Source organism: Ixodes scapularis, unplaced genomic scaffold (assembly GCF_016920785.2).
Source record: "Ixodes scapularis isolate PalLabHiFi unplaced genomic scaffold, ASM1692078v2 PGA_scaffold13__105_contigs__length_92229423, whole genome shotgun sequence".
NCBI classification, from domain to species: domain Eukaryota; kingdom Metazoa; phylum Arthropoda; class Arachnida; order Ixodida; family Ixodidae; genus Ixodes; species Ixodes scapularis.
Window position 1 is genome coordinate 19570021 of NW_024609839.1, and position 24821 is coordinate 19594841.

The 24821-nt window shown below is 46.8% G+C and overlaps 2 protein-coding genes across 2 annotated transcripts; both read right to left on the reverse strand.

The window, feature by feature from the left end:
* Positions 1 to 6169: 6169 nt before the first annotated feature.
* On the reverse strand, positions 6170 to 12566 carry LOC120843459. The gene is made up of 4 exons (XM_040214846.1): positions 12560 to 12566; positions 11531 to 11723; positions 9551 to 9819; positions 6170 to 6753 (listed from the first exon to the last, which is right to left on the reverse strand). Exons 1-4 carry the CDS (start codon positions 12564 to 12566, stop codon positions 6170 to 6172), a joined length of 1053 nt encoding a protein of 350 aa, XP_040070780.1.
* A 4679-nt stretch (positions 12567 to 17245) lies between these two features.
* LOC120843491 lies at positions 17246 to 18922 on the reverse strand. The gene is made up of 6 exons (XM_040214889.3): positions 18820 to 18922; positions 18542 to 18729; positions 18185 to 18435; positions 17889 to 18102; positions 17560 to 17814; positions 17246 to 17483 (listed from the first exon to the last, which is right to left on the reverse strand). The coding sequence occupies exons 1-6, from the start codon at positions 18920 to 18922 to the stop codon at positions 17253 to 17255; spliced, it is 1242 nt and encodes a 413-aa protein (XP_040070823.2). The 3' UTR covers positions 17246 to 17252.
* Positions 18923 to 24821: the final 5899 nt, after the last annotated feature.

Here is a 24821-nt window from a genome sequence, read left to right on the forward strand (position 1 = left end):
AGAATTCTCCCTTCTAGGGACAATAGTTAACTTTAACCCACGGTTCGCGTTCGAGAAAACGGGCCCAGGTCCTCGCGCTCCAAATCTGCGACCGGGCACTCTATGGCTCCGTCGTCGAACCGCCAGGCTTTCTTAGTATAGAGGAGGCTGTGTTTGAACGCGTACTGCAGGAAAGGCGTTCGAAAGTCACTCACTGCCGTTCTCACTCTGTCGCTAACTATAGCAAACGAATTCAAAAGGAAAAGCCAGCCGTCCATGAAATCGAGCTGGTTCCCTGGCCTGAAACAGCAGGAGCGAGCTCCCAGCGCACCAGCTCCACAAAACTTATTATCTTATATTGCCTCTAAAGGTCGGTTCACGCGGGGTCGATTTGCTCCCGATTTCTTATGTTTCGTGAGGAATCACCGCGACATTTGTGTTTCGTATGCCCGGTGACTCGCGACGTAAGCGGTTTTAGCGCAGCGTAACCTAGGAAAATGCCTGTGTGAACCGACCTTTAGGGGGGCACCAACGTACTTCTTCGAGGTCCTGGTTTAATGGTCTTAACTCACTCTACGAGCTCTAAGCATCCTAAAAACTCAAAATTACATTCATGCGCGGATCATTTGCATATAAAAAAAAAGTGATCAAAGATTGCGATATTCATCATTGTTGCTGAACGACAGATGGCGCTACCGAGCCTTGCTGAATATGGTCGAACGACGGCGCTTCTCAGCCACTGGCGAGCGATGGGTTTCCCGCGTGAAAGAGCGACTGATCAGTCCCGCTCTTCCATGCGGAAACCCATCGCAAGGAAGTTGCTGAGAAGCGCTGTCGTTCGACAGTATTCAGCAAGGTTCGGTGGCGCCACCTGTCGTTCAGCAACAATGATGAATATTGTAATCCTCAATAATTTCTTTTAATATGCAAATGGGCCGCGCAAGAATGTAAATTCGCTTCTTTAGGATGCTTAGAGCTCGTACATTGGGTTATGACCAGAAAACGAGGATTTCAAAGAGCAATCTGATGCCCCTTTAACCGCTCATTTACACTGGAAGCGGATCCGCGTTCGCAAAGCGGTTACGAACGCGGTTGTATGAAGATCCAGTACGATTGCACGCGCACTTGATGTCATCGAGTGCGCGTGCAATTGTACTGGATCTTTATACAACCACGTTTGCAACCGCTTTCCGAACGCGGATCCGCTTCCAGTGTGAATGAGCGGTAAGAGTGCAATGGTCAGCTTAAAGAGCTAGCGACAGCGACGCCCTATATCAAATGTACAAGTTCCAGGGTTTGGGTCGCTTCAGTACTCCACCAAAGAAAGCGAGAGAAAACGAAACACTGAAGTTTATGGTTTATTCTGTCGTCGCAATGCGCAGGGGGAACGAGCGGTAGGTTAAATGTCCTGTTCACTCACTATCGTACACATTGTATACATTCTCTACAAGTACTACATTGATGGTCAAAACGAACTGTTTTAAACCAAGTAAGTTGCAGTGCTTCATATGTATGGCGACATACAGCAGGGAAAAACTGTCCTCCTATTGTCTCTGGAAAACGGCCTTTCAGGCATGCAAACGGACAGCTATCGGTTAGTGTTAATAAGCAATCTAATTAGCACCGCGATTGCCGTCATCTTGATTCGATGAACTGGCGTCGGTATCGCTGAGGGAATCCTCCGAGAACCTAAGGCTTGTCGCATCCGGGAGCAGAGAAGTGTTGGAGCTGCTTTCCTCGAATGAGAAAAAAGCAGACAGTTCACCTTCTTCAACTGTCAGAACATCCATTTTCCGACGTCCGAGAGACGACATCGAGCTCTTTGAGCTGTCTTGCAGACATAGTTCTGATCTAGTCTGCAGGCCCAACTGTGCCACCTGGGCACTGTCCAGAGTGGACTCCGGTGTGGATGACGTGTCTTCGCGGTCTTGCGCCGGCCTCGGATATAGTGCTTCATGCACCAGAACGGCCCGGCTGGCTTCCCGTCGCCTTTCTGCGTCTTCCCCGGGTCCGATAGCTTCATTCGTCTGCGAGCGAAGCCCACTCCTCAGAGCAAGCTTTGATCTTGACACCAAAGTGGCACCATCCGGAAGAGCTTCGATTCTGCAAGTCGTCCCTAACTTGACCTGAGTCTGAGCCGTCACTATGACCGCCGCCTTCCTTTCATCCCAGCCGATTGTTTCGTGAGAAGGGAAGAGGCGACCAGGGAGTGATATACCTCGAGTACCCCTCGGAGGATTTAAGACACCGTCAGCGCCTATGTCGGTAGCGGGATCAGTAGAAATTTGAGGCTGCAGGATTGAATTATATATCGATTCAAAGGAAGGGCCTTCGAGGATCCTTGTCGACAGTCGTCTGCCACTGCTTCTAACAGTACCGACTTTCAAGCTCCCTGACTGCACACTGTCCTTCCAACTGGGCTCGATGGCAATGCTGCTGCAATCCGCAGCGACGGGGGAACTGCCAGCTACGCTGACTGCAGTCGAACTGTCCGATATGAGAATAAGGCCTTCCGTAGGAGGCCAGCTTATCTCCTCTAAAATGTCTGACGTTTCCTTCGATGCATATTTAGGCAAAGACGATGATATCAAATCAAGCCCTGTGGCAGCTATATTTATTAGGGATGGTGTGGCGCCCCCCGAGTGCCCATCTTTAGGCCTTGTAGCTTCCAAAGGAGTACCGAAACCAACATTCCCTAGGGGCGCCATTTTGGCTGCCGCTAGAAGATCACCGAGATTCCTATCGTCTAAAGCGGACGCTATTCCAGTAGTGTCGGCGGAAAGGTGTAGGGAAAGTGTTGACGTGTCCAGATAAATCTCTCGGAGCGTTTTCACAACTGCATCCACCTGCGATAGTGGTGGAGTATTTCGACTGGAGTTTTCAGACGTAGCAAACTGAGACTCTCGCTGCGATCCCTGCACGCCAGCGTCTGTATACTGTTCTGACTGTACCGTTAGCCAGCGAAACTGGGGGTATCGCAGGACGACCAGGTCCCTAAGTCGAAGCGGCTGGAGGAAGAGATCGTTCCTGGATGAGTTGTTAGAATCTTGGAAGCACGGCGAGCTCCTGTACAACCCGGTTGTGCTCCTTGTCAGGAACACTTCGGATTTCGCCGTGGAGGGTCTCATGGCCCTTGGAGGATCTTCAGGAGTTGCGTCTGCAGACAATGAGGTCAGAAAAGACTTCTTCTGCTGAAAGCCGTATTCCGTTTGGTTCGGGGCTGTCACTGAATCCAGAGTTGGGGCTTTAGGAAAGGCACATCTTTCACGGAAGTAGTGTTGGGTGCCGATCGCGGCGACCCAGGAGGGTCCTCTGGGCGACATCGGAGCAAGCGCTTGTCGCGCTCCAGTCCTGGGCCAAACCGAAGATCCCCTTAGTCTATCACCAACCGATGACTGCTGGGTTCGACCAAAGGCTTGCTGCGAAGTCCTGGTTGCCGCCTCCTCAGTGTGCGTGCCTGCCGACAGCGCCCTTGAAAGTTGGCCAGTTCGCGACCTCCCGTCCCCGGTCTCGTACTTTGGCCTGCGGCAAGGCAGTAGTCCTCGAAGAAGCGCCAGGTCGGTCAATGGATGCATCACGTTGTGGCCCGACTCGGAGGACACGAATGACAGAGACGTGGACGGCGATGGGGCTAGGGGTCCTTCGTCACACTCTAAAAAAAAGGGTATCACCTTACACCCTTTTGTCCCATATAATACACCCCAAAACTTCATTTCGACGTACAGCGCCCTATAGTCGAACAGACGGCACAAAATGTTACCAGGGGCTTGATAACGGTGCGATATAACTTATTAAATTGCTAAACTACGTATCAAAGCCCAAAGAAAGAAGACAGGGAGCTTTTGCAGTGCGGCCAAGAAAACTCCGATAATTTTTTTTGTAGTCAATAACACGTACATCAGCTATCTTGATAAGTTGTACCACACGGCTATCAAGCCCCTCGTAAACTTTGATGCCGCCTGTTCGATTATGGGGCGCTCTACGTCGAATTGAAGTTTTGGGGTGTATTATATGGGACAAGGGGTGTAATAATACACTTTTTTTTTCTGAGAGTGCCAGTCAGACCACAGTCCCTCCTTGACGACGTCTCAACCAGTCAACCGAGGATCCAAGTTCTCCCTTGTTCATCACCAACCATTTTGCGGAACCATTTTGCGGCTCTGCATGCAGAGCCGCAAAATGGTTGGTGATGAACAAGGGAGAACTTGGATCCTCGGTTGACTGGTTGAGACGTCGTCAAGGAGGGACGGCTACCATCTGACTTTTGAAGACGTTCGTTTCCGCTTGGTACACGACAAATGCATCATCAGGGTGTCGTTCGGTGCCCTCGAGACTCGTTTGCTTGGGGCTCGATTCGAAAATTTTCAAAACGGCGCTGCCCGACGTCGAGAGTTTCTCTTTGCCTGCAAGAATTTGAAACACTGCGAGTGAGCCGGTCATGTTCAAAGAGCCCACATAGCTGCTGAACTTGTCAAACAGGTATAGTGAACATGATTCAACCGTTAACTCGTAAGAAGTTTTCGGTGATTAGCTGTCAAGGAACGTCTCCACTAGGTAGAGAGCGCATGATGTTTTTCATTGGCAAAGAAAGGAACGTTTTCAATGGCGAAGACACCCAAAAGTGGAGCTCATACCGAATTTCATGTATGGATTGTCGTACAAAACCATAAATGCCGAAAAAGACGCTTTTTGAAAGGCACAGGGAATAAACAGAAAGCACCAGTACTAGAATACATTAATACTAGCTTTCCGGGTTACATTCTAAGCATTTATTTCAGTCGAGAGAAATGGGCGTCGCAGACTCAAACGGCTATATAACATAATCTTATGCTCCGTTTCATATGAAGCCCGAGCGCAGCCGACGCTGCGACTCGATGGATCCGATCGAGCCACGCCCAGGGGGCATCATCGCAACGGTCGTCATCTTTGTGTGTCTGCTATAAAAAATAAATGAATAAATAAATAAAAAAAACAATCACGCAAAAAAAAAGCGCAGGACGACGGCGCGCTTACTTCGCGTGATTTGGTTTAGCCGCAGATAATAGACGCACAAAGACCTCGGACTTGGGCCACTTATCTTAAGTCTAAAAAGACTAACATAAGTGGTTCCTCCCGCCCTTCTAAGCCCAACTTTATCCTCCTATATCCTATAAAAAAGCGAGATGGCGATGATTCGAGTGCAACGCCGCCAACGAAGTTTAACGAGAAAGCGCACCCTATATACAAACCGGTCTTTAGTTTGCACTCCTATATACATTATGTTTCGCCGGACTCTAAGCTCGTCCAACCCAATCCTCCTCATTAGGCTTGTTACATTAATCGAAGGCATGGACTGTATAACCGGAATTATGGTTAAAGCGTGTGGGTGCGAGCCCCTTCCCTGTTTTGTTTAAAAACGGTGAGCGTTTTGCGTGTAAAAGTCTCTGTTCAGCAACAGCGGAGACAACCCAACTCGTTTCTCGCTTGATTTCAACGACCATTTCGGATACGCTCCGCACTTTGCGCGCAGATATATGCATACGAACCACGTAGAACGGTTCTACATGGTTCGTATGCATAGTGCACGCAAAAGTACGGAGTGCATCTGAAGTGCATGATGGCTGAAAGGAAGCGAGATATTTTTGTGTAAATGCTCCCAAACTCACAGACACACACACTCACGCACATGCGTGTTTCCTAAAGAAGTGATTTAAACACCGAATGCACAATATTCCGTTTTCTTTTCTAGTAGAGTTTTTGAGCAAACCCTCCTTTCATATGCAGCTGAACCACAATGAAGTAGCGCATGTAACACGAACTGGTGTAGTAGATAAAATTGCTTACTTTTACTCGCCGAGCTTCCTTTCCTTTCATCCGAAGAGTCCTCCTCCTCTTTAATGATATGCAGCACTTCTGCAAACGGCTTTTCCAGAAAGCTGACGCGACGCTGTCCTTCTGTCGGCGTGTCAGAAGTCGACTTCGCCTTTCGAAAGATACCTCGAGACATGACGCTCGAAGACGTGGGTTCTGGCGTCTTGAACGGATGTTCAAGTTCATCAAGGACCGAGTCAGACATGTCCTCGTCAAATACTTGTTCAGCCTCAACCGATTGCTGACCATTTTTTGCTGTAGTTCTGACGTCAAGTTTTAAGTGTACGAAAGCATCAGTCGTATCGTGACATGAACTGGCTGTCGAAGTCGGCTTCACATCTCAGACTACGGCGACTTCAATGTCCTTGCCTGCGGCACTCTTGCGCGATATTTCTTCGCCGTCCGATGTTGCATTACAACTGGAAGAAAGCTCAGTCATTTCTTTCAAACTAGGGCCTTGCATCTGTAGATAGAGATCGTCAAAGTCTTGCCCCGAAGCTCCTAGTGATATCTTGGAATGGTTCGTGAAAAGTCCCGGTGTTGTACTGGTCGGTACAACTGCTGAATGATCGCTGGAGGGTGACTCTTGACTTGAGGAAAACTTCGACGACCCCGCAGATTTTGTGGACGTGTTCTGCAGCAACGAAGGTTCGGAAATTGTGTCGTGACAAATGGTCGCTACAGCCAAATCACGATCCTTGTGACGCTGTGCATCTCTGAGGACCAGCTCAGAATTTTCCGTGTTTGTGGCACTCCCTGATGTGGTGCGACTTGACCTTGAAGCCTCTCCGTCCAAACGTATTGGGACGAAATTTTCAGTGATTCGTCTTCTTTTGGGTGTAGCAGTGGTTTCAATACACTGCCCAAGAGTTACCTCGGCGTCCAGCTTCGAACGATAAACGGATGCGGTATCGAACCAGCCACCTGCGACAAAACAATCAGCGGTAATTTGTGCGTTTCAGGTTCTCCATCTTCAACGATGAGAGCGTAATAACCCTGAAGGGTGTAGTAGACTATGTGTTAAACAAAGGATATGCGGGGAAAATATTTTTGCGAGCAAACGTGCATGTAAATTTTTTTTTTGTTTTTTTAATCATGAATGACGAATTTTGTTTTATTTTCAGAAAATGTTATAACAAGATGCATGAGGGCGGTGAAAAAGCAAACCACGAAGAATTGACGTTTGGCTCTTTCAAACTCTTTTTCAAGCTGAAATAGGGAGCTGGGTTTAAATAGGCGTCGTTCCAGATTATCTTACACCGTGGCCCGTGTTCATGTATGCCTACTGCCACAAAGTGCAGCCGAATTAATTTCTTAACATTTGATTGTCTGTGCTCTGTAAGATTAAGATACATTATACAACAAACTCCGCGAAACTATATATATATATATATATATATATATATATATATATATATATATATATATATATATATATATATATATATATATATATATATATATAAGACTAAGAAGAAAAAAACCCTTAGTGAAAAACAGCAACAACGGACGATTTAATCTTCACAAATAGATGCCACCCTGTTAATATCATCGAATATCTTGCTGGGTATTGCAGAACGCAAGATCGTGTACTGCAAATGCCTCATATGTGGCACTTGCAGTACAGGAATGGCCACTTTTTTTTTCTTCTCAGTTTTATACCCACGCCTTCGGCCTCCCGCCACCATGCCCGTTATATATATATATATATATATATATATATATATATATATATATATATATATATATATATATATATATGTATATAAATCTGCACACCATTCATGTTAGCTACGTATGTGACGAATTCGTAATAAGAGTGCCAGTCAATTTAATTGTATTTCTTTCTGTCCGCAATATTGTGTCTGTTTTCGACGTTGTGGCCAGGATTCTAGATTTGACTCCCGGCCTATAGATGGTAAATATTATCGATATTTCATTTTATTTTAAGCGCAGGTTCATCTCGAAATGGCCACTGCTGGAGCCTTCATGTACAGCCTCCGACAGTACGAAGACCCATTCGGCGGTTCAAGTTTTTGCAGTGGCTCAATTTGGCTGGAGGCTCTAATTGTTTCGAAAGATAGAATAGAACAAACGTTTATTTATTTCTTTACACGATTACAGTGAACATGCCCAAAGCGAATCCAGCACAACCTCCTCACACTGTCTTGTCGAATGGGTTTTTCATATTGTCGGAGGCTATACTAGACCAGACGGGGTTACCTCGAAAACACAAATAGATGCCACCCTGTTACTATCATCGAATATCTTGCTGGGTGTTGCAGAACGCAAGATCGTGTACTGCAAATGCCTCCTATGTGGCACTTGTAGTACAGGAATGGCCACTGTGCATTGCCGTTAACATTGTTCATTATGGCGCCTACATTACCAACTTTGGGCACCCATTTTGGGGCACCTAAGACCAGGGTGTCGAACCGGAACCGAACCGAACCGAAAACCGGAACCGAACCGGTATTTTTTCCGGAACTGAACCCGAACCCGAACCGTTATATTGTTATCGCGATGAACCCGAACCGGAACTGAACCGGTAAAAAAATAACGGTTACCGGCTCATGTCAAAACGGTTCGGCCACGCGCTGTTGACAATGAATGTGCAATCAATGCCATTTGTTCTTTAAGTGCCGTCGACTGACACACACCTCGCTTACATATTTTTCTTCTCCACTCAGTCTTAGGAATATAAACGCTGCATCCATGATTCTTGACAAACGCTGCATCCATTAATCTTGACATAGGAACCAGTATTGCGCTGGTCGCGGCTTGCACGGAAGAAAAAAAAAATAAAAAGCTGTGCAAAAAAAAAAAAAATCGCGTCACGGAATTTTATTTTTCTACAATCTCGTAAATCCTAAATGTTGCTGTGTGCTCATTTCATAAGACGTTTCTAGAACGCGCGAGTTCTTGAAGCTCGCTTCCATCGGAATGATAAAAGAAAAGGCTGTGGAGTTTGATAATAATGCATCCGGTTTCGTATAGGCACTTAGAAGCTAACATATTTGTGAGACAGCGAACTCTTCTATTTTAATATTTATCCTATTACGTCCTTCTGGTGTTGCGTTCGGTGAAGTGTTTTTCATATTCCGTATCTTGTTTAATCAAAACTTCTTTAAGGGTCTAATTTGAGTTACCGAAGGATAGTTAAAATAAAGAAAGCTGTATTTTCTCCCCACTGTTCCTTCAATTGCTTACACGCCGAGGTGGCGGGATAGTTAGCGAGTTCTACTTGTAAGTGGATTTGTAAGGAGGTCGTGGATTTTACAGCTACTGCGTCGGACCCAATTAGATGAAGTCCGAATGCGTAAACGTCGGTGAGGTAACCTTTGAGTGCACATAAAGAAACCATTCCTGGTAGAAATCCCTGAGCCTTACACTACGATGTATCCCGTTTCGTATGTGCTGATTTCAGATGTTTTATTTGTAATTTATTTTGATGTCGCAATTTGTCATTTATAATTTCCGAACCGGTTCGCGAACCGGTTCAGCGCCCCGAACCGGTTCACGAACCGGTTCGCGGATTGAATTAATCGAACCGGAACTGAACCGGAGTAAAATAAATTTACCTGAACCTGAACCGTAACCGAACCCGTATTTTTTTCGGTTCGACACACTGCCTAAGACAAATCTTCAAGTGCTACACAGACGTGACCAGAAGTGTGACAAAACGGATGTGCCCAAGTTTTGTAAGACGGAGGTGCCTCACCAGTCACGGGAGCCTCAGACACCTGCTGCGAGTCGTCCACCATGGCGGGCTTTTCTAGCTGCACCGCTGCATCCGTGGTGATGATCATTTCCGTCGACGTCGTGCGCTGTCGCAGCAAGCTACGGCGGGGAATCTTTCCCTTTCCCCGGTCGAAGAACCCCTCGAACGGCATCACGCCACTGATCATCTTTAGCCAGGATGGCTTGAGAGGTTTGGTGTCCTCTTGGACCCTCGGTGGTTGTCTGGGTTTCTGGCGACTGCTTCGCAGCCTGAAAAGGGAGACAGCAAGAGCATTAGTGTGACGAAATTGCATTGATATAATATAGGGGGGGTTTCACAAAACATCGGCCAATAATTATGTGTAAAGACAATGCATTGCACAAAAATGAAAATCTCTACCCTATTACTTTAGGATGATCGGGTTTCTTATTTGTTTCCATAATGATATTTTAATTATAAAAATAAACATATTGCTGCAATCAGAAACTTCTTAGGGACATTCACAAGTCAGTGAGTTTCTCAGTTTTGGGAATTTTTAAAGCCCGTACTTTGTTCTTCTGCATTCCGAACGGTACCTACAATCAACGCGCCCACTCTTTTTTTTAGAGCGCAGCTCTTAGGGGCCCGTTCCCGGCTTGAGCGGCGTCGCCGTCGGCGTCGGCGTCGCCGTCGGCGTCGGCGTCGCCGTCGGCGTCGGCGTCGCCGTCGCCGTCGCCGTCGGCGTAACCAAGGTCATCCCAAGGTCACGTGACCCCCCAAGGTCACGTGACCCCTCCCAAGGTCATCTCAAGGTCACGTGACCCCACGTGACCCCCTGAAGGTCACGTGACCCCTCGAGGTCACGTGACCCCTTCCAAGGTCATCTCAAGGTCACGTGACCCCAACATGACCCCACGTGACCCTTTGAAGGTCACGTGACCCCCAAGTCACGTGACCCCTCTGAGGTCACGTGACCCCCGAGGTCACGTGGTCGCCTCCCCAAGGTCACGTGACCCCCGAGGTCACGTGACCCCCAAGGTCACGTGACCCCTTCCAAGGTCATCTCAAGGTCACGTGACCCCACGTGACCCCCAGGTCACGTGACCCCTCTGAGGTCACGTGACCCCTCTGAGGTCACGTGGCCCCCGAGGTCACGTGACCCCTCCAGGTCACGTGACCCCCAAGGTCACGTGGGGGTCACCTTTGGGGTCACTTGGCCTTGGGGTCACCCCCAGGTCACGCCTCCCCGAGGTCACGTGACCCCCTCCCCGAAGTCACGTGACACCCCCCCCCCCGGAGCATATTAAAGAATGAGGGGAGGAGGAGGAGAAGGGGGAGGGGTCTACCCTCCCCTGAGTACCCTTCACTCCTCCTCCTCAAGAGCTGCGCTCCAATTCGGCGTTACAGGGATTTGTAAACGGCTTCCACTTTTTTTATTACTCACATTTTTATTTTACCACTTTTGTGCCTGTATCACAATGCCAACTTTCGAGCACCGCCACACATCTCACGCCCACAAAGTCTTTCAAAATGTTAACCGGTTTAATATTCCTTGATGACGCTCAATACGTTTTACATTGAAACGACATATTTCTTTGTAGTAATTAAACAATTGACTAGGAAAACATTAATTATTTGCGGCACTATGTACCTACCCACTAAACTGGTCCCTCGGCAGTGAATAATACGGCATCAATTGAGTTCTTTTTTTTTTCCTTTCCATGCGTAGTTATCGCAAGAAATGTTTGGGCGATGTTCGGTAAAACATTCAATACACATGAAGTGAAACGGTCTATAAATTGACACAACGCAACACTGCTCAGATAACGAGTCGGTCCTACGCCGACACAATATCGTCATAGACAATGCGACGCTCTGCTTGAAACACAGCATCCAGAGCAAGCACTCGGAAGTCTATTGCCGTTTTAGGGCAGTTGAGGGAGGCTGTACGGGCCTTGCGTGGAGCTGCACAATGGCCTACAATTTCCGGGCTTTGCTCACCCGGCTGGCGATGGCGCAGAAGACAGTCTCTGTGCCTTCCGGTCGTCGTGGCTAGGCTTATGGGCCTCGATGCAGATTTCGACCTGATCTGACGAGGGCCGAGGGGGTGATTCAGTCTTCTGCTGTGGCAATTGAGTTGGAACAGTCGCGGTTTGTGCCTCTTCGTCGGGCTTGGCGTCATGCGGCCGTCCGTCTGGAAGAAAAGAAACGAACAAAGCCAACATTCACTGATGAAGTCTCCCTATCTAGGCAGTGCTGAATTAAAGTGGGGAGGGGTGCTAAGGAGGCTGCAGCTTAGGGCCTCATCTCTGGCTGTCGGAAAAGTTTTCTAGCTGGGGAAGAGGAAGCAGACGGAAGCTGAAGACGGAAGCTGAAGAGAGAAGCAGGTTTTCTTCTCTCCTCTCCAGCATTCCGTCTGCTGCCTCTTCCCCTGTCCCCCTTTCCCTCGAAAACTTTCTTAACCTGTATGTCAATAAAAAAAAAGAAAAGCTCTGCTATTGAAACGTAAAGCGACGCGTATGCGCTGCGAGGCCTCGACTTTGGATGCCGCCTATAATTTATATAGTTAACGCAATAGCGTTAAGAAGCTCGGGTCGCAGAAAAGCCGGCGTCGGCGGCGTTGTGACGGGAAAGTCCTTATCGGTCGAAAGGGTCATGACGTCACAGCATCATGACCTCGTCCGGGAATTTCAAACAACCCACAGCGCTCACGTGAAACGTGACATCACACGTGGAATGAAAGGGATTAACAAAATGAGACGTTTACAAATCTCTGGATTAAGAAGTTAGAGTGCATTTCCCGAAGAGGAGGAGAGGAGGGGGAGACGGGAGGGTATGCCCCTCCTCCTCTTTTGCACCCTCCCGTCCTCCTCCCCCTCCTCTGTTCCTCCTCCCTCCTTTTCTCCTAATCCTCCTCTCCATCCTTTTTTTCTTTTTTTCATTGCGGCATGCAATTTACTGGAGACTCGGCACGATCTTCGAGAAACATAAGCAGATGTGGGTTTTTGGGCGCTCGTGGCTGTCACCCGCCTAGCATTGTTACTGCACAGACCTTTATGTGCGGTGCCGGCTCTTTACTTGGATGAACAAAATTCTTTACTGTGACCAGGGTGTCGCTCTGAAATTTTTATCGGTTCGGTTCGGGTTCCGGTTCACGGCTCTCGGTTCAGCTCCGGGGAGCAAAAATAACGGTTTGAAACGCTAAATTAAGAATATATTTTCCGCGTTGTTTTTGCACTATGCACTATTTCCGCCGTGAGACCAGTAACTAAAGTTTTTTTTTTTTTTTTTTATCGCTCGTACAATACATTTTTATTTTCAGGTAACAAAATAATGAGATTGCATTATTTAAGTTCGACGCAACAGCACAAGAAAATCTAAAATAACATACGAAACGTCGTGTTTTTATGACTCAATATTCATTTGTTTACCTCACTCGCATGTATTTTACCTGAATCGAAAGGTTGTCAAGAAGTGTGATATAGCTAGCCTAGAATGCCAGCGATCGGTACAACTTTGCGTGGCAGTATTAAAAGTCGAATCTTAGTTGTGCCCTTGACGGAATTAATTACAGTGCCTAAAATGATTTTAGGCTCTGTAAATCCTTCGAGGGTACAACTAAAAAAAAATGGTATATGGCGACAAGGTGTCCATTCCATGATTTTAGTAAAATCATGGAATCGACACCTTGTCGCCATATACCGTTTTTTTTTTTTTTAACTTAACAGATTTGTTTAAGAAAAGCCGTGAAAGTTAAACTTATACGGTTCGTGCAGGTGAGTTACACGGCCAGGGGGACAGAGTATAGGGGCTAATCGTAACAATCAGTTGGCTAATTATTTAAAATTTTAGTCAATTAGAAACTTGCTGAGCGTCATGGAAAACCATTAAATCCATAATTTTCAGAAAGACTGAGCGCGTGAGAAGCGTAAAGTGCACTATACTTCGTTTCAGCTTCGGTCCAGACGCAGCCGATGCTACAAGCGCGAGCATGTGGCCCAGAACAGTGCTTGCACTGCACGAGCGCGCGTGCTTGGCAGAGATGCTGAAAGCCCGGAGCTCGCGCTTGTAGCTTTGGCTGCGTCTGGACCGAAGCTGAAACGAAGTATAAAGTTATCACTCATGGAGCAGGTACAAGGCTAGCGGTTTCGGTAAGGCACCGAAACCGCTAGCCTTGTACTAGCCCCAGGCTTGTACCTGCTCCACGAGCGGTAACTTTAGTACACTACTACGCTTCTCACGCGCTCAAATTCTTTCCAAAAAATACTGATTTAGTGGTTTTTTATGACACTGAGCAAGTTTCTCATTAGAATCATATATCTATTTTCATTAATTAAAAGTTAATTAACGAATTTTACTTAATTATCCGACTGATCGTTACGATTAGGCCCCTATACTATGTCCCCCTGGCATTATAACTCACCTGCACGAACCGCATAAGTGTAACTTTCACAGATGTCTTTAAACAATTATGTTACGTTAAAAAATCTTATATAATGTGGTATATACTTTACAAAAATACGTTGCGCAACATATATGATGACGACGCAACTCAGCTAAAAGCAATAATATTTTCAAAATTGTACGGAAGTTTTAAGACAAGACCTTTTAGTCTACCATTGATAGGAACACCGCGCGGCAAGAGTTGTGCTTCTAACCAACAGGTTTTACACTTAGCACCGTGATGTAGGCGAAGAATCACGCAAAAAACAGTGTTCAAAATTGTTCGCTCTAATCTATAACGCACCTTCATACTCCGATCGAATCTTGCTTAAAAATAGCCCGTACCCAAGTGAACATTTCCTTATGCAGGATAAACTGGCATAGCCTGGGTGTTGAGAAATGTTCTTGACAAGATGCCAATAAATTTAATTTACAAATAAGCCTCACCCTTGCTAATTAATGATTTCTTGTTAAATATAACAAAGAAGTATTTCATGCTCTGCTCGGCACAGCAGCTACTTAATTCGGCACTTTCTGACGGCCTGCGTGCGCAATCGTCATAGTTCCACCACGCGCCCCTGTGATACTTTGTTTTTGTCCCGCCCACGGGCACATAAACTTACTCTTCATCACATAAAAGAGGAGGCAATAACATACTTCAACATGTTTGTAAAGATATATATGTGTGAGGAACACATAGTTATATAAATCAGATCTAAGGCTCTCTCAAATCACCTACACACGTGCCTATCGAGGATAAAAACGCCGGATGAAATTTGCAGAGCATCTTTTCAGATAATTTGGGAGTGCATTTACTTATGATGTATATTAAGATTATCGGCCCTTTATTTATGTTGCCAAATCTTCAGTCAGTAATTAAATATATTTAGAGCGCAGCTCTTAGGCTCCCGTTTCCGGCTTGAGCGGCGTCGGCGTAACCGCGCAGTGCATTATGGCTAAATTTCTCCGCTAAATTTAGCGGAAAATTTTCTCCGCTAAATTTAGCGGAAAACATTTCGCCGCTAAATTCAGCGGAAAAATTTCCCCACTAAATCTAGCGGAAAAATTTCCCCGCGAAATCTAGCGGTGAAATTTCCCTGTTAAATTTAGCGGAAAATTTTCCCCTAAATGGGAGGCGAGCAGGAGAGGAGGAGGGGCATAGCCTCTTCTCCGTACCTTCCCCTCCTCCTCCTCAAGAGCTGCGCTCTGATTACGCGTTACAGGAAGTTGTAAACGATTTTCATTTTTTTTATGATTCTTAATAAATTTTACTATAAGTTCACATGACCGCTTTAGACCGGCTCAAGAATACGCCCTGTTGAGCCCATATGCGGAAACGTGATTATTTGTTCGCTGTTTGGCAGTGTGAAACAACAGGTCGCGGGGTATGCCAAAAAGAACTTTGTGCTCGCATGACATATCGGAAGGCAAGTACACGAAACGTGGAGAAAGAAAATCTATTAAATGAAGTTCTTCAGAAGAATCCCATACAAGAGGAAATACATGCAAGAGGAAACACATAGAGATGCAATCATATTTCTAATTACAGATAAATAGCGCGAGGGACGGACGAATACCTTTTTAATCCTAACATAAATAAATCAGGTTTGGGCATCGGCTTGCATGAACTCCAAACTTTGCTAAGTACTGTCCCGGGAGGCAGTGTTCGGTTTTACGTGCACTTGCTTTGGGCTCTCACTTCAAAGCTCTGCTTTATCAGTCATGCGCTCTAACATTGTGTTGTTTGTTGTTGTTTTGTTCTGTTTTGTAACATTGTTTTTTCGAGAGGAAGCATACTAAAGTTGATAGATCTATAGGGACTTTAGATTAACCTCTATAGACTTTACAAGAATCGCCTTCTGCGCGCTGACATCTTTGCCTGCTGGGCTGTGGACGCCTTCTGAGAATGCGCTGTAGCTCTGTTGTGCTGTATATCAGGCGCTGCGCACGTGTCCCCCGCTCAGTGACTCATCGTTTCTGCCCGGGTTGTAAGCGAAGGGGTCTATAGTAACTGGTAAGAACGGCAGGGGGGAACTTCAGTTCTCCCGTCTCCAGCGCCAGCTTCCTATACTTCGACAGCGCTTCGGCATCTGTTGCACGCACCTCGAATGCGTTCACGCTGCCAAAGCACTGCGGAAGGCATGAAGCGCGTGCTGAAGGCCGAGCGTTCGAAAGGCGCCTCCTGCGGCTCCGATCGGAGGAGGGTACAATGTGAGTAAATACTTCGGAATAATCAACCCGCGTCTGGAACGCCAGTTCTGACGTCATCGAGTAAGCGAGGTTTTGAGACGCCACGGTACGAAACATTTCCTCCGGAGTCGGACCGAGTAGAGTTTGGAACGCAGTCATTGTCAGTGACTAAAGCGGCAGACGCGCATATATCTTGACGTCGCGAAGCGCGCCGGTATATACTGCAATCCTTGTGACAAGCTACGAACCCGTCGGGGACGCAAACGTGACCTCTGCATTCCCCCCATTGGCTAAAGCCCCTTGATAAAGTTCAAGCTTGGAACGTGCGAACGTGCAAGACACGTACCACGAACAGGTGCTACGACGCCATTCGCTTCCGAGGGCCGCTCATTTCAGTGCGCCGCTATTTACTTCCAAGGACAGCACGAGGAGCGGGCATCGTGCTTTGGCGCATTTGAAGGCAAGGACAAACACAACGACGGGTTTTACTATTGGCGATGTCTGAGAAGTGCTGAGATGAAAGGTGGTATTGCAACACATTGAAGGTGAAAGGAGCAAGTTAATGGTAGACTCGTAAAAGAAAAGCAGAGTAACCGCATAGACGATGCATTGTTTCAGAAGACGACCGCCGTTTCTGAATGTGGGTCTAGGAGAACTCGTCACAAGCCAACTCGTCACAGCCAACTCGTCATAGGGGAACTGGTCACAGCGGGCATCTCGTCATAGGCCATCTCGTGCACGGGGAACTCGTAACGGCGGGGAATTCGTAACGGCGGAGAACTCGACTTTCATCAAAATTTGTTTGTCGCAGGATGCGCCTCCGAGGCTTCAATTTTATAATAGGTGGTATTGGACTTAGGGCTCCCTGTTCAGCCCCATCTGGCTATTCGCTTCTGTTCAAGCAAACGGGGTCTGCATGGCTGACGAGTATACCAATTTGACTGCACCTTTCCGGAGACGTGTTGTATCTAATGCGCACAAAGCAGCAGGGATTTTGAACATGACAAAAACTATAAAAACATCAATCAAAACTTCGTTTATTTGCAAAATGTGACAAGTGGTTTTCTAAGAAGGAATGTCCCGAGTTGACTTACAGCCGTACATTGCGTGCGATGCATCTCAGTGTCGAGAGCGGCCGAGCTGCGTCGTGATCGTACAAGATTCGTGAAATGCGCTCATTGAGTACCCGGTACTTTGCGGCCATGCCGGAGGGGGGTTGACCAGCGTCCAGCTGCGCGATCTTCATTTCTTGCAAAGACTGCTCTCTCTGCAGGCATCCCAGGAATGACCATAGGTTAGGCCTGCTGCAGTTGATGTTTGTCTGGAAAGAGTCGGAGGTGAGCGGCTAAAGCTCAACAAACGAAAAAGGTTGCTCAGCGTATAGCAATGGCACAAACCTGGAAGCTGCGGTGCCAAGCTTCGGCGGCGTTGTTTGTGCGCGGAAGGCCCTCCAGAACAGATGCGTGGACAGACCAGACACTTGTCGGGAACATAGCAGACAACAATCCGTTCCGTCGACGACGTCCGATGTACGTGTCTTCGAAGTAGAGTGCAAGAGGCATCGCGTCCGTTGAAAACAATGCCACGAGGTCCTCGAAGGCATCTGGAACCTCTGCAGGTGGCAGAAATGCCAAGGCAGGCAGCATCCTCACCTGCGATTGCGTACGAATTTTAATATATTCATTAGTATAGCAATTATACCACGCAGTCGAATGTCCGAACTTACCAAAACCGCGAAATCTTCGTCTGTTCCGTAGCGTGTCTGGAAGCCAAGCTTGCACAGTTTGCGATACACGGCCTGGCATAGGTGGAAGAAACAGCCTTGAACACGCGCTTGCGGGAAAATGTTGCCAGTGGCGATGATAGCGGCGGACTCAAAGTCACAATACACCAGCTCCACCGCAGGCTGTGTCAGAAGACTTGAAAGTACTGTAAAAAGCCTGAAAAAGTGTCGGCAATATTAATCAGCCACATGATTTTACCAAGTTCCAATTTCAGAACTAGTCCTAGTACAAATCATACCTTTGATATGTCTCTTCGGTCTTGTTTGGCAGGAGAGCGTACACCAAAGGAATGACCGCGTCTTTGTACATTCCATGCACGGTGTACACTTGGAAAAAAATGGATGGCGTAACTTTAAATGTTCCGTCCATAAACCAAGCTTTGGACCTCGACAGACAATCAAGGTTGCGTTGAGTGGCAAAAACTAAGATGCGGTTGCGGTCGCCAAATCCGCTATCGTGGGCGACGAAGGATTCTTGCTTGAGAGAAACCTGCAAACAGAAAACCAATTAATGCTTGCACTCCAAGTGAAGACAGACAAAGGCGAAATTAGCTCAGTGGTTTTTAAGACTAAAAGGTGGATACAAATTTCTTTACCGTGTATTCGCCTGGAATGACGACATCCTCGCGAGTTGCAGGAACGGAGTAGGGGTTGCAACTCTGCTGCCGCTGTTTCCTTATGGTTCGGCGCAGCGTGCTTGTGGGTGGCATTTGCGAAGCCGTGTGTTCGCTCACACTTGCTGCCGCGTCGAGCAGGATCTGCTGGGGTCCTTGAGTTCCTTCAACTTCAGAAAATAAAAACAGTAAATGGTTACATCTAATTTATGCGGTTAAAACGTGACCGATAGTGAAGAAACAAAAACAAAGTGACTTACCAGCTTTTTCTTTCATGGTATTCCGGACTTTTAGAAGATTGATGGTGGTTGGATCTCCCGGATGAGGGTGCTCCCCGGTTCTCCTGGTGATACGGGAAATCATCTTGTCCGTGGTGATTTTAGCCTTGCAGCCTTTTCTATTTCTGCAGATCCAGTACGAAGTCTCGGAGTCTTCTCGGCTACACGTATATGAATATCCTTCGTACAGCAGCATAGTTGCTCCGCGCTGGGTTTTCGTTAGTTCCATCGTACAGCCTGCCGGTGTTCAGTCTGGCAGTTAGCTTATTTCTTTCTATATGTATATATACCTTCAAGCCAGAGTTTTACCGAGTGCACACTTCGCTTTCCCGGATTTGAAGCGATAAACAACAAAAAAAAAGCATTTCACCTTTTGAACCTTATCACCCCCTCACAAAAGTCTTCCCTCTAAAAACAATGAAAAATAGGGGTCACTGGGAAAGACTTCCTTCTTTTGAATCTTGGCATCCCCCTTACAAAAATCTGCCCTCCAAAAGGAACTGTGAAAAGTGCTTACAATGAAAAAGATGGGTCACGGTGAAAGACAATACACCCTTGTGGGTTTATCGAACAAGATAAAAAAAATAAGTAAGAAATGTGACGAACGAACTGAAAGCATTTGACGACTTTTCCTGTTACGAGAAGGTCATTGCGACCACTTCCCCTCTTACGAGTTCACCTAGTACAAGATGCCCTCTTTGACCAGTTGACCTATGACAAGTTTTCCTGTGACAAGTTGGCTGTGACGAGTGGACCTGTTCCCTCTGAATGTATAGCGAGTTGAAGAATGTCTCGATGTTGAGGTCTCTGAGAGCCCAATAGAGACAGAAAGTAACCAATTACTTTAACTTATCTTCGTGCCCCACCTCGCAGTTTTCATTAACGAATGATAAAACGTTTTTAAGTTTTCCTTAGTGTCCCTTAAAGAAGGTTCAGAGAAAGAGAAGATGACTCAACTGGATCCTTTGCCAGAGCCGGCGGCTCCGGCGTCGCGGACGACTTTGACGGGAACGTCCTCAGCGTCGGGGTGCGGTCCCCTGATCAGACGTTGGCGGGGAGGCGGCACTGGAGAGACCGCTTTGGCCTTCGCGTCCGGCACAATGTGCTTTGACGTAGAACTGTCAGAAGTCTGGGGCAAACAGAATTAATAAATGCATATTTATCTGAGGCATTTTCCAAATTCTCGCCGACTCTAACAGGAAGAAATCCGTAAGGACACCGAAGCAGCATGGTTGGCCTGAATCGCATTGTTACAGAGTCCCATAAGTAATTTATACAAATTCAAAACCACACGCACTTCACAGGAGATAAACGCTGAGCTGCGATTAATATAAAATGTATCTCTCCTTGCCTCTTTAGAGGGTTAGAGGCAAGGCGTAACGACACCCTTGCGTCAGTTCTTGCTGCTTCGAGCGGTGTTGCGGAACGAACGCCCCCCATTCTATTCCAACTCTATTCCAGGGAATTCGTTTTCCGATAATTCCATCTCCTAGCACTGGAAACACTGGGCTCATTCCCACCCCTGAATGGCTGTACCTTTCCATTCCATTCCTCTAAGTCCCCACCGCGAATAAATGGCTATTAACAACTACACTAAAGCGGTACTTAAGAGGATTCTGCGACCGTCTGTTCTTGGTCATAATTAATTCTACGGACTCTAAGCATCCTAAAATTTTAAAAATTCCAGTCACTCGACACCGATTTTCTCATTAAAAACGTGTGGAAAGCCGCGACAAACCACTTTCTGAGCCGATATTTCCGCTCAGGAAAGGAATCGCAAGCCGCTCTGCGAAAAATTCCGCTCAAAAGGGATGTGTCCCGACCCTTCATTACGTTTCTAATAAAGAAATCGAAGTCGCGTGATTGTAATTTCTGGATTGTTAGGATGCTTAGGGCCCGTAGAATCAGTTGTGACCATGCATGAACAGACGATCGCAGAATCCTCTTTCGCGCCCCTTTAAGCGGCCGGCAACTAACGTCAGTATAAAGAACAAGTTATCAAACGCTCAGACAACTGCAAAACTATGCAAAACAAGTCACGAAACGATTTATTCTACTAAGCCGAGTGGTGGTCACAGATAGCGCTAGTGGCGGTTGCTATGGTGGCACTGCAGATGTCGATCGCGTGAACAAGCGTAAAAAGGCTCGTAAAAGGTGGCCAACTTCAAGCCAACCATTTTATTCACGAAAGGACCGTGTATATATTTCCCCTCTAGGGGATACATGGCAAGTGCACGCATCCAAGAAACGCAAGCGGTGGGACATTGTCCTTGCCAGGCAGCCTACGACTGGTGCTGAATCACACATGGTCAAAACAGCCACATTGTCGCGTCTCGCGGCGCCAGGAGCAAGACCTTGTCCGCCTGCAACTCTTCCGTTTTAGTTGCTTCACTGGGGGCGCCACTTGCATCCCCGAATAACATGAGCCGGTCACATAACCAAGCCGTCAGTACATAAAGTACAATGTCGCTGTTCTAAAAACACCTTTGACCACATCGACACAGTTTACATAAAACAGGGTGCATTCCACTGTCACGCTCTTTTAGGCAAAATGCCACCCAACTCCATACCCCATACCATTTTTCCCAGTGCTGATGCTATTCCATTCCCATTCCATTGAGGGAGTCGTGGAAGGGCGGAATGATTCTGGAGTCATTCCCAACTCCGGAGAGGCAACTCCGCAACAATGGCTTCTTGATTTGTTTTCGCCCCGGTATATCCGCACTGAAATCGCGTGCTGACTACAGGTCATTGTTACAGAAAAAACAAATTGTTTACAACATCTACTTGATCACTGTGTTGTCACAGTCGCTTTATTGTTTTTGTAGAATTAATCTTCAAAATATCAAGAAGACGACGATGCAAAAAAAAATCCGTTAATTTTGTCTCGCATTTTGACCAAACATACCGGTCTAAATATGTTCTTGAGAAGTATATCCGCAACATCGCAATAATTCGCACAATCATTAAGTGGCCCCACAAAATTATGTTTTTACCTTCCTTCAATACTGCTCAAGATAACTTATTAACGCTTAAAACCTCCCAGTGCATTGGTGTTTCTCTCTTCCCATTATCTGCAGTAGTAGAAAACATTGAAGAAGAACGAGCAGCGGTTGGCAATGCACAATGGCACATGCGGTGGTCAGAACAACGTAAGAGTTGGGCTCTTGTCGATACTGCAGCGTTTGGACGCAAGAAACACGAACAGCCGCCAGTGCATTAATTGTAGTTCTAACAGAGACAATGCTCATGTCGGCGTTACCCTAGGTCCTAGGGTAATTCCATGGACTACGTCAAATAAACGTTTGTAAAGGAGGGATTAAAAGAAATAGTCCGCTTCTATCCTAGGAATAACACCCTGACAAAAATGTTAAGGATGTCCGTGGCGTTGCGTGGGGGGGTACATTTCCGCCACACTCGTGTCTATATATCTCTTGCGCAAATGCATAACATTCAAATTCAAGGTCGCTTCGTGGTCCCTTATACAAGCAGCGGTTCCGAAATGCTTTCAATTTTCTTCACTATGCCTGTAACCTCGGAGCACACTGTCTTACCTGGACGGTCGAGTCAAGCAGCTTCGGTCTGATGTAGCGCGGCGGACGTCTGGGACTCAGACCGCGACCCATGCGGAGGTCGTCCTCGAGTCGGCGACATCGGCTCCTCTCCTCGGCCTTCTTGCTGATTCGGATGTCCGACGACGTCCGACGCGTCGTGGACGAGGACGCCGAGTCTTGGCGGTCCCCTTCGCTGGAACGTCGTCCACCGCGACTGAACCCTTCGCGATCTCGGAACGCCCTGGACGCGAAGAAGGAAGACAGTGGGTTTATGGGTCACAGCTGAAAACAGACATGTACAACATGTCTGTTGTCAAAAATGCCACAACTGACAACAGACATAACAGATGTAATGCCAGAGTAGGCAAACAATCCAGAGATATTCGTTATTCTTTGCTTACTGATTTACGTTAGGGCTGAACGGAGAAGAGCTTCTTGGTACACTTACGGAAATGTTGCGCAGCATTTCCGTAAGTGTAAGCACACAAACAACTGGATTACGCAAGTGTCAGATTCATAAATATAATACACCGTTTGCAGTGTTATGTCTGAACAAATGTATCCGCGTAGCACATAAAAATGTTAACTTTCATATACGTGAAGACTAGGCCAGGTGCTAAGAATATGTTGAACTATATGTCATTATGAAGAGTGTTCCGAAGGGTAAGATTTATTCAGTCTAATTAATAACGACAATAAAACGGATGCGGCTCTTTTAGATGATGCTCGCTAATAACAAGCAGTTAGGTTTGTGTGCTTAGGGCGCAGGGTTTTTAAGGCTTGGTGCATGTTAACTGAGAAGTCTTGTATACGTGTTTTAGTATGTCCACACACAGAAAGACAATATTTAAAGGGGCCCTGCAATCATATTTAAGCGTCTACCTTTTTTGCAGTTTCCACGTCTCTTGGGGTTTGGGCAAGCCAGCAGGCACGGAGAGAGTAACTAAATATCAATGCGTCATATTTTAACCGGACGACACGGAAACCTCCTCCACCGACGAGGGCGACCCGCGGTACCAAAAGCGCGCAAAATGTGACGTCTTTGGTCCTGGCCTTACTACTGGTCAGAACCGCCAAAAGCTTCTTTTTAGTCGAAATACGCAGTATATGTGGCGCGAACCGTTTCAATTATTTATAAAGGTAGTCTTTGTTCAGCATTTTAGATCAAAAAAAGAAACGAATGCAGTTTATAAAGTACGAAAACAAGAAATGACCCGTCGACATACCCGCCACCAAGCGGTGGAAAAGGCGGCGCATACTAGAAAGGAGTAGTGGGATCAGGCGCCACACGGAAAGGTCCCGGATGTACGCGGCGGCGCTGCGGTCGTATGGGCAGGAGTATCCGACCGGCTCCGAGCGTTCTGAAGGCCTTCGGCGAGAAGCTTTGTTTTGCGGTTTGGCCGTTTCGCGGTATGGCAGCGCAAAGTAGCTCCCATTCTGAACTGATCTTTACCCCGTGTTTGCTGTCGTTTGTGGCCAACGAAGTGTCACGCCAAATTAGTGTTTAATCGCGCAGCAAATGCCATGAGAGCCGCTCTGGCTGCCCGCCGCATACAGCCTATCCAGAACACGCTTTAATGGCGCGTTCTCGCGCCGTCGACACGGACTGCAGCAGCCGTGAGCGCTCGATGAGCTCACTATTTCTCCTCTAGTTCACGGCCACTCTCAAGCAACCAAGGCCGTCATGAGGGAGGTTATTTTTTGCTTGTTTTTGTAATTTTAATTTGCCTATAATTTCGAGAAAAGAAAAGTTTCACTAAGTTACTACGTTCAGTGCGCTCAGGTTCGGTGCAAATTAAAAACTAGTAAAAAAGTCATTGCAGGGCCCCTTTAAGTATAATAAAACTTGTGTTATGCGTGGTTATTTAAAAAAAAAAAAGAGCGAGAACACGGATATAGAGGAAGCCGCAGCAAGTCATTTCCACGCGGTTGTTTGAGGAACTGTGCCTTGGTGGGGAAGTCGCAGGAATCGACTTGAAAGACTTACATTTAATGGAACATATTCCCCGTTAGCTGTACCATACGATACCCGGAGAATGTTTTGAGGTACAATTTGATTGCTGAGATAAGAATATTTAAATAGGACATTGAAAAAATTCCGGTACACCAAGGTTCCCGCGCGTTTTTTAAGCAACCACGCCTTCCCGGAGAAGTCGAAACAAACGATTTAGAAGACTTACATTTAATGGAGTATATACACATTTAGCTGCACTATACGGTTTCCGGAAAACGTTTCAAGGTGCAATCAGATTTCCGAGATCAAGATCATTAAATTTGTACAGTTTGACCAAATCTCTAGCAGCTAGAATTATTTTAGCACCTGCGCCTTCGCGGGGAAGTCGTAGAAAACGACTTAGAAGACTTAAATTAGGGAGTTTTAGTAGACCGCGTTTCCCCCTCCACTAACCCTCCGCCACAAAGAACGCGCCA

Bases quoted from the DNA above. Each gene is read 5' to 3' on its own strand.
- LOC120843491 (XM_040214889.3), bottom strand. From the start codon at position 18,922: ATGATTTCCCGTATCACCAGGAGAACCGGGGAGCACCCTCATCCGGGA. The intron at 18,730-18,819 runs GTAAGTCACTTT...TATTTTCTGAAG, and splicing joins TACCATGAAAGAAAAAGCTG to TTGAAGGAACTCAAGGACCC. The intron at 17,484-17,559 runs GTTTGTGCCATT...GACTCTTTCCAG, and splicing joins CTTGGCACCGCAGCTTCCAG to ACAAACATCAACTGCAGCAG.
- LOC120843459 (XM_040214846.1), bottom strand. The intron at 9,820-11,530 runs GTGAGCAAAGCC...CTCCCTTTTCAG, and splicing joins TCTGCGCCATCGCCAGCCGG to GCTGCGAAGCAGTCGCCAGA. The intron at 6,754-9,550 runs GTGAGGCACCTC...GTTTTGTCGCAG, and splicing joins GTCTGAGGCTCCCGTGACTG to GTGGCTGGTTCGATACCGCA.